The following is a 17,748-nucleotide window of genomic DNA, read 5'->3' on the forward strand; positions in this document are numbered from 1 at the left end:
TACATGAGAAAAGCATGAAATGTATGATGGTCATGAAATATTATTAACAGACCATTTTCATATTTAAAATAACATTCTGTAATAAGGCCTTATGTATAAACTTAACGCACTGCAGGCTGTACTTATATTTGATTTTGTTCAAAGATTAGATGAATATGTGTACTGAGGCTATACATCAAGACTTAATTCACTGAAATCATTAAGATGTCTAGGAGACATTGATCACAATATATTGTAACTCTACTGAAAGTTTGATCAGTATGACATGCTCATCAATATCTTACACTGAATGCACTGATTTTGATTATTCTTCTATGGTATATTGTCATGTTTAGTTATGCTTAAAGTTTGATTACTATGATGATTCCTATGATTGTATAGTTCCACTGCTAAATCCATTATATTTGTTTAATGAAAGCAAATACTTAGATTTCAAAAGTGTCAAAGTTAATTACTACTACGCACCAGGCCAAGATACCACCTGTTTGGGACCAAGAGATTGTGAACGTAATTGGACGAAGACGGCGAGAGTGTAAAGCTAGACAAGTAATGGGTCGAATCTTTGAGAAAGTCAGTCCAAGGCCGCGCATGGGTCGACTTAAACTATACTTTAGCGGAATGATGTATTGTACTGAGAGATTCGGACGCTGATCTCAACAAGTCACGATAACTGAATGATATACGAGATGTGATGATGAAACATCAATTACATTTTGTCCATAAATTGTGACCATCTCTTATGATAGATTATAGATTGAAGTATAGTCAATACCTCTGGTGGAGCATGATGAGCTCACTCTTTCCGAAACACACACTCATGCTTGAACAACCGCTCATGTATATTGAGTTAAGCGCTTTTAGTTTTTGCCGAGTCATCTCGGTCAAATTGGATTAAAATAAAACGTAAAAATATTGCTCTACGGCCACGTCGACCGCTGAATAAAAAAAATTATACTCTTATAAATAGTTTAATGTTGGTTTTTAAGGCACAATGCATCTCGGTGATGGATATTTGGACTTCCGACCTTGTGCAATTCCGTTTTTGTCTGCCTCGCATGTTGGAGCTCATTTGGAAGTTAATGGTTAATATTATGAAAATCGAAAGTGCAAATCGAAAATTGAATTTCGAATTTCTGTAAAATAAAGATAAGTTGCTTCAATCTATGTTGCCAAAATTTACATGGTGACCCATTTGTTAGGGGCTATTCCATTACCTGTTGTGCTTGTTGAAAAGACACTTTCTTAAAACCAGCCTTAAACTCAAATAATTTTGACGTATTATTTGTTTACGTTGTGGTTCTTACTTTGTAAAGATCATTGGCTTACGGGTGTGTTTTGCTGGTTGATAACGAGACTTTCAGTCTGTTTACCTGTCTTATCTATAGACAGCGATGTTTTACATGCAGTTTTTTTTATACAAGTAATATGAAGACGCAAAAAGGAAAACTATTTGTATCTATATCAATGTACGATCCCAAAATCGAAAAATTTCTGTCCGATCCTATAGAATACTCCAAGTTGATACTTTCCCTTTTACAAAAGCTTTAGCTGGCCTAGTACCTGCCACATATTTCACCGTCTCTACCAGCAACACATCCCTACCAAACAAACAACTTAATCCCACCCCTGTCCTCCTGCTGCGCCTTTCTCCGAGTTGATCGCTCAGCAAACTGAAAAACACTATCCTCCGACTACAAAAATTGCCTGTCCACCCTTTTCCAACGATTATCGGCCGCTCTTTTTATTTCAAAAATCGCAAAGAAGAACCTGTATGCCAGTGAACCGCTCTGTAATTTTCAATAGATTTAACATTCGGGCACTTGAACACACTTTCCCAAACCTATAACATACACACTTAAAAATGACTAAATACCATGAATATAGATTAGCCGTGTCATTTTTTAATTCCCGATAAGATCTGAATTGTCATAAACTGACTGACAAGACAATCACGAGTTTGCAATAATATGCTTCAATTTGTACAATCCTAACGTCTTGCAGGCGGGTTGCAGTCAGCAGGTTCAGCCACATGTCTGAAACAGAAGAGTGGACGCGTTATTATTCGACAGCATCTCTGAAAATGGCCACATCGTGGATTTAAAATGATCACAATCATACAAATCAATAAGCCGATAACACCAGGTCAAAATTTGTAATACACTAGTTATAAATATTAAACAGCATGGAACAGACAGTAAATCACCTGGTACACACAACAAATTAAAATTCATGAAAGAAAGATATATGGACCATTGCCAAGTAAACATACTTCTAGACCTAGGCAATATATATATATATATATATATATATATATATATATGTGTGTGTGTGTGTGTGTGTGTGTGTGTGTGTGTGGGGGTGTGTGTGTATGTTCTGAGGTGGGTTACGTTTTTGCACGTAAAAGGTCTTAAATGGGTCCAGGTTATGTGCTCGCACACTCCTATGAACCCTCTGAGGTAGAACACGGTCGACAAATGCACTAGACGGGTTAGTCGACACACTGAATTTGTTGAATCGAATAGATGGTCACAGTGCCCTATAGTTCAAACTTAATCAAGGTGTTTATTCAATGAAGAAGTGAGTTTACTTACGGAACACGGACAATATTAGACGGGAGGGGAGTATCATCTAAGTTTAGGGCTGGTGACCCATATACTACGGATCCTTGAATCAGGAAATCTTTCACATCCCTTTCGGTTATGTCCGGGCATTCAGATCTCAAAATAGCGGCCGCTCCTGTGAGAAATTGATCAGAAAAATCATGTTCATCATGTTTAATCAGTTCAGGTGATTTTGATCAAACCTCGTCAACGATGAAGAAGTGAAGCCGGATCTTTGAAGAAAAGTCTTGACGAAATATAGTCCTAAAATGTAACTTAGAACAACGCTGATGGTTTATTGAATTTTTTCTTTATGTGCATTTAAATGGTGTGAAATATTTAGCCAATGTTGGAAACTGTTCCAATAGGCCAACGTGAAATTCTTCGACTCATTCGTAAGGTACTAAGTAGTGTGCACCCCTAAATTGGAAGACTTACACTTTCGCTCAAACTTTCCTCAGGGTAACCTTCTTACCTGATCTTGGACGTAAATATCACAAAATGATTGAGGATTACCTGCGACGTGAGCGGCGGCAAAAGCAGTCTCTGAGGGGATAACTCCGTAGGTGTTACCGGGAAGTGAGGAGACGACCTCGTGATCTGGAGCGTAGATCTGTGCGCAATGTACAATGCCACCGACGACGGAGTTGGGATGGCGACGGTCGCTACGAGTAGTTCCACCGACGATGAGAACCTGGTACGACCAGTGAAAAGAGTGCACGACGTCATTCGAAAAGAATCATAATAATAGATTGGCCAATCAGACCATCTTTTAACGTGTACTCAAAATACTTGTGATTAGAGCCGTTTATGACAAGTTTATTACTTTAAATGTTCTTAAACCGATACTTCGCAAACAGAAGAATAGTACTGTTTCAGAAGAGCTGTCTTTTGGGTTCACTGTGCTCTTCTCCAACTCTCTAAAGACTTACCTAATGGCCCTGTCACACACATCTTGACGATTTAGCCAGCATATGCCAACGTATGAAAAGTTTGGCGAATACGCTGGGCGTACGTCGAATACGTTATGGTAAGTCAGGGTCACGCTGAAGCACGTTGGTATACGTCGACCTCGAAAACAGTTGTGCATGCACAAAACTTTACGGCGTGGGCCAGCGTATGGCTAATACGTGCCCTTCACTCGGGCCATTAGATATAGGAAGGTTATGCGCTCGTTGACACAAGTTGACACAAGTTACTTGTAAGTTACTCATAAGTCGAAATACGTCGAGATTTAGCGTACCCAAAACGTATTTTTAACGTATGTGTTCGTTATGAATACGCTCTGTATAAGCCCAAAATTTAAAAATACATCGTTAGTTAAGCATGTCAGCCTTTTAGAGAAATTTTGATACGTCGGCATACGCTTGCTAAATCGTCAAGGTGTGACAGTGCCCTAAAATGCACAGTACTCTTCTCCAACTCTCTAAAATCTTAATTGACTGCTCTTTATTTCCTGAAATAAATCCACCGGATTTAAGGTACAATGCACCTCGGGGACAGACATTCGGACTCTCAAACTTTTACTATTCTTTTGTGATCTACCACTTGTGGGGGTTCATTTTAAATTTCTTGGTGTAAGACAAATTTTACTGTCATATTTTTTCAAAATAGGGTTAACACAGGGTTGCGGCCATTTTGAATTTCCAATACCGGTAAATCTTAAGTAATTTGTTTCTTGTTACTAAAATTTGCACGATGACCACCAAGTGAAAGAGAATGGTTGAAATTTACCCTTCGAAAAGTTTGATCGAAAGTTAAAGTCTTTCACTTTTGAGGCGCATATCACCTTAACAGAATAGAACGAAGTTACTTACACCTGGTTCGTAAAACATTCTAGCAGGTGAAAGTTGTTGGCAGTCAAAGTCGCCAGCATTGGGGGCATCGCCAACTGGTCCAACCACAGTGATACCTTCGATGACCATGTCTCTCGTGAGCCGTTCGATCTCAGCCAGTTTGTTTGCATCAAGTGTGACAGACAAAGGTGCAACCGCTACCCCACGAAGATGGCCACCAGGGTTAGCGGCCTTCAAATTCTTGTAATGGTTAAGAACAGCAGACATTCCTGCAATAAATAACCAGGCAAGCTATTTTAAACTACTAGTGCAACAATCAAGCCTGTATGACAAATCCGGTATTTTATTGAGTGAATGGCTAGATGAAGTATTTTTCAGTCATTCCAAACTGGTCGGTCCGTCATAAGCGACAAACGTTACACTATTATTGACAGTGATCGACGAATAGGATGAGAGAATTGCAGCTAAATAATTGAATTCGAACTTTATTGTGCATGCCCCGAAGAAGATATTTTTTGACGTTGGATAGAAAAAACTTAAATGATCATTGCACTTCTCTGTCTCTCTGTCTCTCTGTCTTTCTCTGTCTGTCTGTCTCTCTGTCTGTCTGTCTGTTTCTCTCTCTCTCTCTCTCTCTCTCTCTCTCTCTCTCTCTCTCTCCTCTCTCTCTCTCTCTCTCTCTCTCTCTCTCTCTCTCTCTCTCTCTCTCTCTCTCTCTCTCTCATGAAACTTGAACATTTCCTGTACTCTATACACCCTTAGGGCAAAGCCTGACCCTGATCAATCAATGATCCGATAGTATGAAAGCCATACAGCGCCAGGTACGTAAATCTTGACCGGCAATCAACGTTCAATGTAATGCCACCGGCATCATAATTGCCATAAGAGCGTGGTCTTGAATTCGACTATTGAACAGACAGAAAGTAGTCTGAATGAAACAAAACCAGCTGTCCTTTCCTACAAACTTGATTTGGGCTTATATATATATATATATATATATATATATATATATATATATATATATATATATATATATATATATATATATATATATATATATATATATATATATATATATATATATACCTACTTTCAAATCTTCAAATACCTTCAAATAACCTCAATTATTTCCATGGCTTTTCTACCGTTTCAGTGTATTTAACTATGGTTGCATACACATTTGTTCCATGGCCACATGGATATAAGGCCTAAGATATATCGTTTTTCGGAAAGGTGAACCGGAAATATATTTTATCAATACTCTCAGTATGTTAGAGAATGAAAATTTTCTTTGCAAAGCAATTTTTGTAACACTTACCTGCGATGACAAAGTCAGCATTCAAGGTCGTCGGGTCGGCGCGGTCGTTCACTCTGACGATACCGATGTTAGTTTTACTGGCGACACCTGTGTACTGTCCGGCTACAATACCCGCGAAAGCAGTTCCGGCACCGGTAGCGTCTGTTTCAGAGCCCTGCAATGAACAGAAGAAAACCTCATTCTAAAACCTCAGATGGAATTGACAATGACACTGACACTGCAAACAGTTTTGATCTCCACAAAGAAACCTTACTCCAAAATTGCATGTGGAAAAATCAAAAAGATTCGATAAACAATAGCGGCTGCTGTCAGGCTCAACAACGGTTTCATTAATTATACGCTTTTTTTCTTTATAAAGAGAAATTTCCCCTTTTTAAGAACACAAGTATGTAAGACTTGTTCGAACCCATTAACACCTATTTTTTTCTGTACCCAATTTTAAAATGGGAGGGGTGGACATGGTAGTTCAGCAATTTTTAGTGACGGTTTTGAATTGCAAGATCTGTGATTCGAATATGTACTTTGCCAAACTTTTACAATATTTTTGCGGGGGCTCATTTCAAGCTTGTGGAGTAAATGAAGTTTTCACCAGGTTTGTGAAACCCCCCCCCCCCCAATCACAGAGATCACTGGGATGGTGGATATTTTGAATTGGTTTAATATTTGGCAATGTGTATCTCTCGTACCAAAATGTGTACAATGCCCCCAATTTCGTTTTGCTTATTTTGAAAGAAAATGGTTGAAAGTTTGTTTGAGGAAAGTTTGAGCAGAAGTTTGAATTTTATTTTCACGGCGCAAACTACCTTAAGGTGAACCATGTCAATCTTGAGCCGCTGCATAACCAAATATATAACCTAAGGGTAGTTCGACATGTGTGACAAACAAGAACTGAAACGCAATATGGGGAAGCACATACCATACCATTCCGCTTTACTCCCTATCCACAAACTTATGAAAAAAAAGTTAGAATTGTTACCTTTAAGTCACCCACTACTCTCAGTGAACAGATCTTTAAGGAACTAAATATTTTGAACATATACAATCAGTTTGAATATCAGATTGGGATTTTCATTCATGACCTTTTGTCCAGTAATCTACCAATGACTGCTTTTCCTTGCCTACTCACAATATACAACTACATCAGTTTCCGACTCGTCCTTTCTGTTACCAAAATGCAAACTTCGCCTCGGTCAATTCTCTTTCAGTTATCACGGTGCTAAAATCTGGAATAGGCTTCCACTTTCGATTAGGAACATTTCACATCGAAAACAGTTCAAGCATGCCCTAAAATCTTTCATTATCAATAAATCGTGATTTCCTTGTGTAAGTTTTGTCCACAATACTTTTTCATTTCTATATAAGACTATGTTATTGTTCTTTTGGGAGCCAGATTCACATTAGCTTCACATAAGCTATTTCTAGCTCCCCGTCACATCTCTGCCCTACGAGCATGTAAAATATGGTTACGATTCTTACCTTAAACCTGTTCTAAGCTTATGTATTTTTGTAAATCAAGGTTTGTATTTTTTGTTTCATGAGATAAAGAATTACATTAAAAAGTATGTAGTAAAGACAATGGAACTTTACAAGAAATGTGACGAATAAATAAATAAATATATGAATCCCTTATACGTACATCGCCTCCCTCAAAGTCGTAGATCAAGAAGGCTCTGTTAAAAGCTGGTCCGAAATTCTCGTGGCTTCTCTCAATTCCAGTTGCCATCACGTAGACGATTGATTGATCCCCGAAAGTGGTACCTATTCAGCGACAAAAGGAAAGAAAGAGACGGCCGTGGTAGACATCCATAATCTACGATGATCTACTTACTAGAGAGATTTAGACACATATATTGGCGTACGGTACTAAAGCGTGACCTTTTTCGGGTTTAGCTGTGCATTTTCGATGATTTTGCAAAAGCTTTTCTTCTTTGAAACATGCGAAATTAGGGTAAGCTCACTTCTCATATCGATGCACATAAGATGAGCAATGAACTATATTTCCGGATATGTGCACAGTTGTCAGCTTTTACTATTGGATATACTTGGCCAAAACATTTCTCGAAGAGGGCGGTTACTTCCAATGTCGGATCACAGGGTTTTATCGTCCTGCGTTGCACCCCTCACGTCTCTACCACTATGTCCATTCATTCTCAACACGGTACGGTTTTTGATAAGTGTTCATCAACTCTTTTAGATGTGTAGTGTTGTTTTCTAAGTTGGTTGATGCTGATGCCTTTGAATTCGAGTTCAAATGTGTTTGAATACAAAACCTCCAACGAATGACTGAAATTATAAAACGGCATTCCAATTTTCGAATTTATTCTGAAAGTCTGTTCTTTGATTCCGATCACTTTTTTATTGAGCTGCAATCTCCTATCTAACTCGCAAAACGTTTACGACTTCATGTTAATATTTCAGCATTCCGTTTATCGCGTTACCAGTATTTCGTGTTAAGGACAATACGTACTCAAAATATCAAAGACTTAAACTTTTTCTAAAGTTTCATCAACCAAACCTTCCACCATTTTGTTACCAAATCAAGAATAAAATTCACAGACCACCGTGCAAAGTTTGAAACTATAGAAACAAATCATCCAACATGTATCGATAAATGAAATTCAAAATGGTCGCCACCCTTGTATATGAATTCTATGGAGAGAAAAAAAAATCGATTTTCGAACAAGTAAAACGGAAAAAGGTTTCTTTCCCCAAGAGCTTGAAAATTTATCCCCGTAAGCGGTAGACTAGAAAAAGTGTTAGAGAAATTTTAGAATCCGAACACCTGTTCCCTTGGCGTATTCTAACTTAAAAATAAAACCCTTGGAAATTAGGAGTGAAAAATCGAAAATGCCCGATGTAAAGGACAAAGTTATTGAATGGTTGCCTTCTATGAAATAATATTTTCATGCTTGTCCAAAACCATACGTCAGAATAACTTTTTTTGAGATTCCGTTTACGTCGACATAACAAAATGTTAATCAACAATGTCGATGAATAAAAGGCAAGCTCTGAAATCTACAATAAGGGCCCGCACTACACTGCCACATTGATGGTTTACGTCATATATCGTGTCTCGCGAGAAAAGTTTGCAGACTTCGATAATTTTTCAATGGCATGGAATGGTGATCATAGCTGGTGAGTTGATATTATGTATGGCGCTCAATTCTTTTCGTACCATTAACTAAAAGGAACATCATCTGACAGCCCGGCAGCCTACTAAGCAGATTTCAAACAAGGTAAATTGTAATCGGAAGTGTTTGCTACTTACCGAATGGTTCGTATGCTCCATCAAGAGGTAATTTAGGTTGATCAAGACGATCCAAGTTCCACGGGAGTGGTCCTGTGTACTGGGAGGCAGCTACTGCCACCAGAACGGAAAGGATGAAGAGACGCATCTTGTTGTCCTGTCACGAAAAAGCGGAAAACCACAATCGCCCATTAGTTTTCTGGATAATGTCTTAAACGGGATTATGAATAACTGTAGTACAGGAAACGTACACTGGACTGCCAATAACAAAGTAAAGAACATTTGCTTTCAACTGAAAAACGAGATGGCGATGAGGGTACAAGCAAGAATAAGACATGAAGTCATACGTACCTTTTCTTTCACTGCTAATGCTGGGTATTGCAACGATGAGAATGGTGTTCCGTACGAGCCAGGCAATCTTATATACTCTGGTGATGGGAAAATTTTGTGGCTGGATGTATTCGTTTATCAATTTGAAAAGTACATGTGAAGCGGTCAGGTGGCATTTACAACGGTCGACACGTGCTCACATAATTCAATTTCCATGATATCATGTATTACAAACAGTAGTAAAATTATTAAGAAATCATAGAGGCCTTTGCTAACCGATATATATATATATATATATATATATATATATATATATATATATATATATATATATATATGTATGTATATAAACAGATTACTTCAAGTACAAAGTAATTAAATCTATTACTTAAGTTTCATGCATCTTGCAATCCTCAAATAGAGTGAAAGGATTACTAGCTCGACACTCTTACACATATGGTTGGGACGGAGCATTCTATTCATAGGTGGTGTTAAAATTCGATAAATAACATTCGTTTTGGTGGCGACATTTTGAAACCAACTCACCAACTCAGAGCGTTTGTTTAACAGTATAGATTTGTAAGCATTGATAATGTGCAGCTTTTCTGATATACAAAGATTACATCGCTTGTTCATGTTAGAGTAGCTCAATGCTTTATCAATGATTGACCATGAAATGTCAAAGTTTTGGCCCTTATTTCTTAACTCGGTGTCGTATTTGTATCTCTCGTTACGGAACGATTTCATGTGATTAGTGTAGCGCGTCTTGAAGGTGTTATCAGTGAGGCCGATATAAATTCTCTCTCCGTTGTCCTCCTTTGATACTTTGGCCTTGTACACCACGCCTTTGACTTGACAGTTACCGTTCAAGGGGCATGCCGACTTAACCCTGCAATTACAATCAGCTAGTTGGTCCTTACGCTGTTCTCCGGAGATTACCCTCTTATTGTGCGATTTGATTATACTTGCCATATTCTTCATACAGCTATAACTCACTTTAATTGTGTTTCTGTTGAAGATCTTGTGAAGTTTAGACCCCTTTGGAAAATATTTATCGACAAGTTGGAGAAATTTCCTGCCGATGTTAGTTCAGGTGCAGCCAACGAACAATGCACTAAGTCTTTTAAAGGGGTCCCTACTATGATAAGATCATTGTACATGACAAGTAATGTGAACTGACTAATTTTAAGTCAAGAGGGTAATTAATTAGCTGTTCATAATTTGCCCTCCAACTGAAAATTGTTCGACTTACCCTGCCGCACTAAAACTTCATTTTTACCCGCTCCCCCACATATTTTTGCCTGTTTCCCCATCCCCACTGTGAATGTTTGAAGCTCCCCTGCCCTGTGGCGAAAACAAACTTGCCAGTTTCCCCTGCCCTGGAAAAAATTCCCCTCGAAATTTTGTCATTCCATTTCCCCTGTAGACATGAAGCTACCCTACGCTGTGATGAAAAAATAAAACCTGTCGATTTTCCCCTGCCCTGAGAAAAAAATTCCCCTGAAAATTAACATTTCCATGCAGAAACATACTGCAGTGGCCTTCTATTTGGTTCCCATCTCGCAGTACATAGAGTGAGATGTTGGGTCAATCGATAGGCTAAGTAGTCTGCGTAACCTTTAAAAGGTGTAAGTACTTGCCCTGTGTCCCCATCCCCGGAAACACCATGGCTGAAATTCCCCTGTCCCCGTTTAAAAAGTAGCTTCCCCTTTCCTCGTTTTTCGCCAAGCCCTGTCCCCAGGACAATAAACCAATATCTGCCCTGCCCGACAAAAAAAAATCTAAAATTTGCTCCCCTGCCACCTAAAAATATGTCCCCTGCCCTAGTAAAATTAAAATTTCCCCTGCCCTCAAAAATGCTTCCGGAATAGCTTTTTCGATGAATAGCTCCCATGGCTGCACCTGTTAGTTTCCAAGTTCCTGCTAAAAGGGGGGTTGAACCACGTGATATGACGCTTCCTGTTATTGCTTCTCGTCGCTGATTGGTTGGTCTTGGTGAATTCAATTTGCTCGGTGTAACCGCTTGCCTTTAGCGCCATATTGTATTGCCCTTTATATTTATCAAAGATGCCCTTATCACTAGATATTGTTGAGATGCGTTTGCTTATGGCGTCAGGTATGTGATTAATAATGGTTGGCGGTGATTAGACTGCTTATGGACATACATTGTTTGGTCGTTTGGTTTACGATACGGGTAGAATTTGCCGTCGTTCAGATTAAATGTCACATCCAAGAAGTTTGTAATCTTCTGGTTTGTCTCGATCGTGATTTTCAGGCCAATGTCATGAAATATCTTTGTGATTTCCTTTCTGATCTTATCCGCCTTGCTGGCCGTGATATTTTTGAGTACACCAAGCCCGTCATCCCGGTGTGTGTATATATATATATATATATATATATATATATATATATATATATATATATATATATATATATATATATATATATATATATATCTATTTATCTATTTATCTATTTATTTATCACATGAACTGGCCCGTATCTCCACCTGTGTGACGTACACCAGCACAGATAAGAAATCCATATTACCCCTGTTGTAGTCATCAACCGGAATTTTTCCCTGCATGGTACCGTTCATACCTGCACGTCGCGATGCGACGGACACAGACCGATTTAACGTGATCGATGCCGTGCTCTCATGACAATTTTACGAAAAAGGTGACCTGACAAATCCACACATGGAAACATAGAAGACATGTCCAACGAACTTTCGAGCCGCTAAAACTATCTAGCCATTACCGAGAATCGAACGGGGATACTGTCGAGCACACAGTCCATGTAGCCGACAATGAGATGCAAATGATATGCGGTTAAAACTGATAGTGATTTTGTAGCTCATTCTTTACTATTTTTCATAGTTTTTGGTAGCTGGTAACAGACACTTCGTGTTCGTGTCGGCTACATGGACGATCTGCCTACTGTCGACCGTTTTTTTTTATGGCTCAGTAACGTCGCGTCGCGGCTAGGCTCCAGTCGAGTCGTAAAGGCAATCAAGGCTCAATGTGGTAGTCGTACCTATAGTACCTGGCGATCCCGAATTGCGATAAACCTGAAATCTACACAACAACGTAAGTTCAACTGAATAAATGAGTACCGTATAATCTTCAGGAAAGCGACATGTACAGAAAAAACAGGATGGTTTACTTAGTAGATAAAAAGAACCGACTCATTTGAGTGTTTGGATACGGATGTGCTGAAATACTTAGCATGTTGATGATATCTAAACAGTTTGCTGTCGGTCTATGTCAACACTCCAGGTAGCGAAACATGATACAATGAATGCAGACAGATGCTGATTGGGATATTTTTGCGAGACACATGGATTAACAATGAGACTCTGGCACTAGTCATTATACGATTCCCGTTTTGCATGTCCTGCTTAACTTAAATTAATACATACATAGATAAAGATGTCTGTGCAGTCTCATTTTACAAGCGCCAAATCTGGTCTGCGTCACTTCAGGCTGTGTATAACAGAAAATAGTTCGGCCTCGTTCCCAGCACATACTTCGGAAAGTAACTTATCAAAACGTAACTTAACTTATTTCAGAGGAACGAAAATTTTTTGAACGCAAACAGAATTTTAACCGGTATATTGCCTCCAGAAAGCATACCCAAACTAATATATGTGCCAATTAGAATAAGTAAAATACGAAAACTAGAAACCTGCCGAACGAGTTCATGGTAAAATGTCAATGATGTTTCCCAAGCTAGTATGGACTATGTACGTATGGCGAAAAAAAGCGTTCACACGTAATTAAGGCTTGTCTTGTTGTCATTGTGAAGTCATCCTGGAAGTCGCCCGTCCTCCTGTACAAAATTTAAAACACGTGTGGCTGTCTACAAAAATTCAGGGAGTTTATTGGAGAGCAATACCACGTACCCTTGCCTATTTTCATGTTAAACACCGTCTACCAACAGAGTTTGTGCCAAGGTTTTTTTCTATGAAGGATATCCCTTAGAGAATATGCAAGCCAGAAGTTTCAAATGGTATGTTGTTTTATGTGTTCGTAACTCTCCCCAAAGACTTCACTGTCTCCAGTATCTAGTTATTCTTTGTCTCAATCACTACATATGCTTCCTCTTTGAAAATGCGAATTCTCAAACATTTTAATTAACCCTTTCCGAATTTTCGCCGCGTGATGTATGCGATAGCATTGGAAGGTCACTGAGGACATCACACGATTTTGCGATTAGACCTGATAAGTCCCTTTTTTCTCACGTGTTTACAAACGTGAGCATATGTCGCAGCGATGTCTGTGTGTCTATGTGTCTGTCTCTGTGTGTGTCTGTCTGTCTGTCTGTCGATGTCTGTCTGTCTGTGTGCTCAATATCTCAAAAACGGCTCATCAGATAAGAATCAAATCTGGTACTAGATTCAGTTTGCAAAAGGTAAGAACCAATTAGTTTTTGGTGGGTGTGGCTTGCTTACTTTTTGTTCATTTGCATAATTAATGATTTTAGAAAAACCGGATATACATTGAGAACAATTGCACACAATTTCATGAGATTTGCCACAAATGTTGATCACATCAAGTTATATCAGCTGTGAAAGTTATTAAAGGGGTGACGTGAAAGATAATTAATAATTTGCATATTTGATGAAATTACCTAATTAGGCGTATATATCCATTAGGGGAAGGCTCCATTAACTTGGACGGTACCTGAAACCCGAGTCGCTGCCTGTTCAACTCTTGTGACAAACCACAGAGAAACATGGACAGAGTGGCAATGCTTACATGCCTTTTGTTCCATGGTCGTCTCGGTAGACTATTGGCTTTTCATATTAAAATGAGCTTCAAAGGTGTTAAACTTTTTGGAGGCTTTGTTTGTGGTTGATAATTACTCGAGATTATGCGAAAAATACGACGAGATGGCATCGTACTGCCAGTCGCGTAGCAACCATAGTAACTTTGTGAGCTCTCAGGCCAGAAATACTGCTTCACGCCAATCAAAACATAACACGCCAGCAGTTTCATAAACATGTCCTTCCTTGAAGCACGTGTAAAAGACGGTATGACTGACCGTAAACCATTGAGTAAAACCAGACACTATCGATAAAAGACTTTCAAATTTGGTTCAAACACACTCATTATATTAAGCAGGAAGTGTCACAATTGAGCGACCGAGCCCAGCTAATTATTCAGTGTAATTCAAACAGGGGTTCCAATTTCGTCAAATGAAAACAAAACTCAATTAATCACTGGGATCATATTTTGAATGGGGATGTGGCGGAACCGAGTACCTGCATTAGCAGTGCATGTCTGTTTCACCAGGAGCGTCTGATAACAACAACATCATATGTAAAGGTACCACATCCCTAAAATAGATTTTCTGTATCCGGTTAACAATAAATATACTTTAGTTACAGTAGAAAAGAGAGAAAAGAGTATTGTAAAAAAAGTGTCCAGTGGATAAAATATCTTTGAAATAAATACAGGTTGGTTTTTTTTGTACTTATTTTTTTTTATTGCGACCGCCCGCCCTGCCCGAGTATTCCTCTGGAGATGAGAAACATAAAAAATAAAAGGGTCACCCTAAGGTCAGCCAGCAGGTCGGCACGAGAACCGCAGAAGGCTCGGCGGCAGAGGCGTGTGGGGGCCCCGTTAGGCGGACGAGGAGAGCCGTGAGCAAGAACTTTGTCCCTTTTGGGAGCCGATAGCAGGGGCTTGCCGAGAGCGCGGTGTTGGTCGGAGGCCCAGCGGGAGAGGTGCGTGGGCGGCCGTTGTCAGCTGGGAAAGACCAACGAGTGAGCAATACAACATTGTATCAATTTCTGATAAAATAATTTCGATCGTTAACATTCACTGCAGGATTACAGTAGAGACCCTACGTTGGCTATCGGATATACATTAAAAACGACTGCACACAATTTGACGAGATTTGCTACAAATGTTGATCACACCAAAATATATCAGTAGTGGGAAGCATTAAGGGGTGACATGAAAGATGGTTGCTAATTTGCAATTTAATGAACTTTTCTAATTAGGGATGTATATCTGATTTGACTTGATCAAACTTTACCAAACTTGGTATGTATATGGAAGATACTATAATTTAACATACTTGAAAGTCATCAAGCATTTTAACTTCACCCAATTCTTAATTTACATACCGGTATTTAATGAACTTTGCTAATAAGGGATATATATTTGAATTGACTGGACTAAAGTTGATGAAACTTGCTACATGTATTGAAGCTACTATGATACAACATTCAAGTAAAATTTGAGCAACAACTACATAATACTTAGCATAACCGTGTTTGACCATATTACATAAGCTAGACACTACTTTTTGCCAATGTAAATGACAGACACCCTCACAATCTCGCCAGATCTGCAAAGAAGCTCAGTAACACCGCAGATACAAATGTATTCTCCTCAGCCCCTGCCTGCACTGCAGTCTGTACTACTCCGTGCTTAATGGCAATGCCATCAAAGCAACGTCGGCTTCCGAAAGCCCGCTGGTATTTTGCAATCCCATTTGATAAGTTCTGTAATCAGTGATTAAACTCTGAGATTACTGTGCGAAGTTGATAAAACCTGCTACATATAGTGTTATAACAGATATCTGATTGTTCTGTGAAGCGTACTTCTATTAATGAACCTGTTGTAAAACACGTGAGCATATTCAGTTCATATCTGGTATCATGAATGTCGTTCTAACATTAAGGAAGATCAATACACAAATTAATACTTTTGTAACACTAGATTTTATCCTGCGGAACGACTCTTAAGTGTACACATTAACGGCATTCATAAATTAATTATATTGTCTGACAGAAGAGTTCTCTTCCACAGTGCAGCCAAAAACATGTATTTTACTAGATGCATTATGTCAACATAACTGCAAAATTTAAATTTTACGATATTCTTTATTTACAAACATGTTTTTTACTTTTATCAATCGCGAACGTACCGTACATAAAGCTGTTTATATCGCGGGTCGTTGGTATCCCTTGCAACCTTTTAAGCAGAGTTTCGTCGACACCCTGCCTTGAAGAGAAAAAGGGGCTGAGTCTAAAATTAAAAAAAAAAAACGAGGAAATATTTGCAGTAAAGATGACTGTTTTACCTTTAGGAGTAATCATACCAATATCTTACGAACACGATTGGAACTAATTTGGGATAATTGGATAGTTGATAATTGGATAGTGAAGTAATGTCTTGAGTTAAGAGTTAAGATTCTGATGCGTCACTTTTATCTCTGAGGAAAATGATTTCAAGTAAACACCTAAAAGATGATTTTGAAGAAATCAGTGAAAAAATGGCTTCTGAAGTAGTATCACATTCAAAGATGATGAGTTACTCAGAGTTTTATACAACTGATGAAATTTCATGCAAAGAGTACACAGAGTGAAAGATGTAGAAACATCTCCATCCATAGCTGACCGATGGATGTTTCAAGTGTCAATGATGTAAAGAGTAAACACAGCAAAAACTATGACAGCATAACATGTAAATTGCGTGATTGAATCGACACAGAGAGGTGTAAAGTTGATCATCACGTAGATTCTATTTTGAAAGAAATTTTACTAATGAAATGTGAGAAAACATCACCTTGCTAAGTTCAAAATCAAAGCTCTCCAAACTAGGTCATAGCGATGTACTTGACCAAAACCAGCAAATTAAGGTCAAAATTTGAAGATTTTGAATGGATAGATCACCGTGTGCCGTGCATCCAAGTAAATGGCATCATGCTTGTTCCTTTTATGATCATCACGTCTGTACAGGAAATAGTGCTTTTTTGTACTTTTCTGTGGGGGTGCCATTTTTATGAGTGCGGCACCCGTTTATTATTTAATCGGTAAAAACACATACCGGTAGGCATGGTCAAAATCTGCGAGCAGTAATATTTCTATCCAAGTTCTTCAGTTAGCACATTAACACAAACCAACTGTGGTTTGAAAATAAAATCATAATAGTAATGCATAAAATTCGCAATGCCAGAATAAAAATCGACTAGTTGTTCTGTATTCCGGTAATGCGGAATTTTTCCGCTCTCAGGGGATTAGTCTACCTACATGGTTTGTGCCGGCCAATCCTCTCATGATTTTTGTGAGTCAAGGCCAGGAATACTGTTTCTCATCATCTGACTAACAGATAAATTTGTCATATTTGAATTCAAGATCTTATGTCTACATTAGAACTCCTTCACATGATCTGATCAACCAACTTTGTATTAATGCCCGAGAAAAACTGCTTTCTCGCCTTCAAAATATCATTCGATGAAAAGACATTTGCCTCAAAGACTTGTATAATCTTGTACGTCTATGTTGCTGTTGTTGATATCTGCCCCTTTTCTTATTTGAGCTGATGTTTTGTTCTTTCTTGTGAATTGCTGTTGAAGTTGACATATCTCACATCGTGTGAATGGTTCACTGTGGTTTGGAATTATCACAGCGTGTCATGAATGATCATGTCCTGCATAGCA

The 17,748-nt window shown here is 38.6% G+C and overlaps 1 protein-coding gene and 1 long non-coding RNA gene across 2 annotated transcripts in view; one reads left to right on the plus strand and one right to left on the minus strand.

The window, feature by feature from the left end:
• Nucleotides 1–1,881: 1,881 nt before the first annotated feature.
• LOC139151690 (aqualysin-1-like) lies at nt 1,882–12,789 on the minus strand. Its single transcript, XM_070724644.1, has 9 exons — nt 12,713–12,789; nt 9,313–9,389; nt 8,983–9,118; nt 7,351–7,472; nt 5,715–5,868; nt 4,418–4,665; nt 3,117–3,294; nt 2,592–2,736; nt 1,882–2,033 (listed from the first exon to the last, which is right to left on the minus strand). Exons 3-9 carry the CDS (start codon nt 9,107–9,109, stop codon nt 1,988–1,990), a joined length of 1,020 nt encoding a protein of 339 aa, XP_070580745.1. The 5' UTR covers nt 9,110–9,118; nt 9,313–9,389; nt 12,713–12,789; the 3' UTR covers nt 1,882–1,987.
• Nucleotides 12,790–13,012: 223 nt separating this feature from the next.
• The window catches only part of LOC139151695 (uncharacterized), a 35,782-nt gene continuing 31,046 nt past the window's right edge, over nt 13,013–17,748 (plus strand). Inside the window, exon 1 of the long non-coding RNA XR_011556474.1 lies at nt 13,013–13,302. This is a non-coding gene — a long non-coding RNA (uncharacterized lncRNA). The remainder of the gene's footprint in view (nt 13,303–17,748) is intronic.

Source organism: Ptychodera flava, chromosome 15 (assembly GCF_041260155.1).
Source record: "Ptychodera flava strain L36383 chromosome 15, AS_Pfla_20210202, whole genome shotgun sequence".
NCBI classification, from domain to species: domain Eukaryota; kingdom Metazoa; phylum Hemichordata; class Enteropneusta; family Ptychoderidae; genus Ptychodera; species Ptychodera flava.

Coding starts and splice junctions, on each gene's coding strand:
- LOC139151690 (XM_070724644.1), bottom strand. CDS start 9,109: ATGCGTCTCTTCATCCTTTCCGTTCTGGTGGCAGTAGCTGCCTCCCAG. Junction 3,295..4,417: donor GAATGTTTTACGAACCAGGT/GTAAGTAACTTC, acceptor TGGTCGTACCAG/GTTCTCATCGTCGGTGGAAC. Junction 2,737..3,116: donor TGCCGCCGCTCACGTCGCAG/GTAATCCTCAAT, acceptor AATTTCTCACAG/GAGCGGCCGCTATTTTGAGA.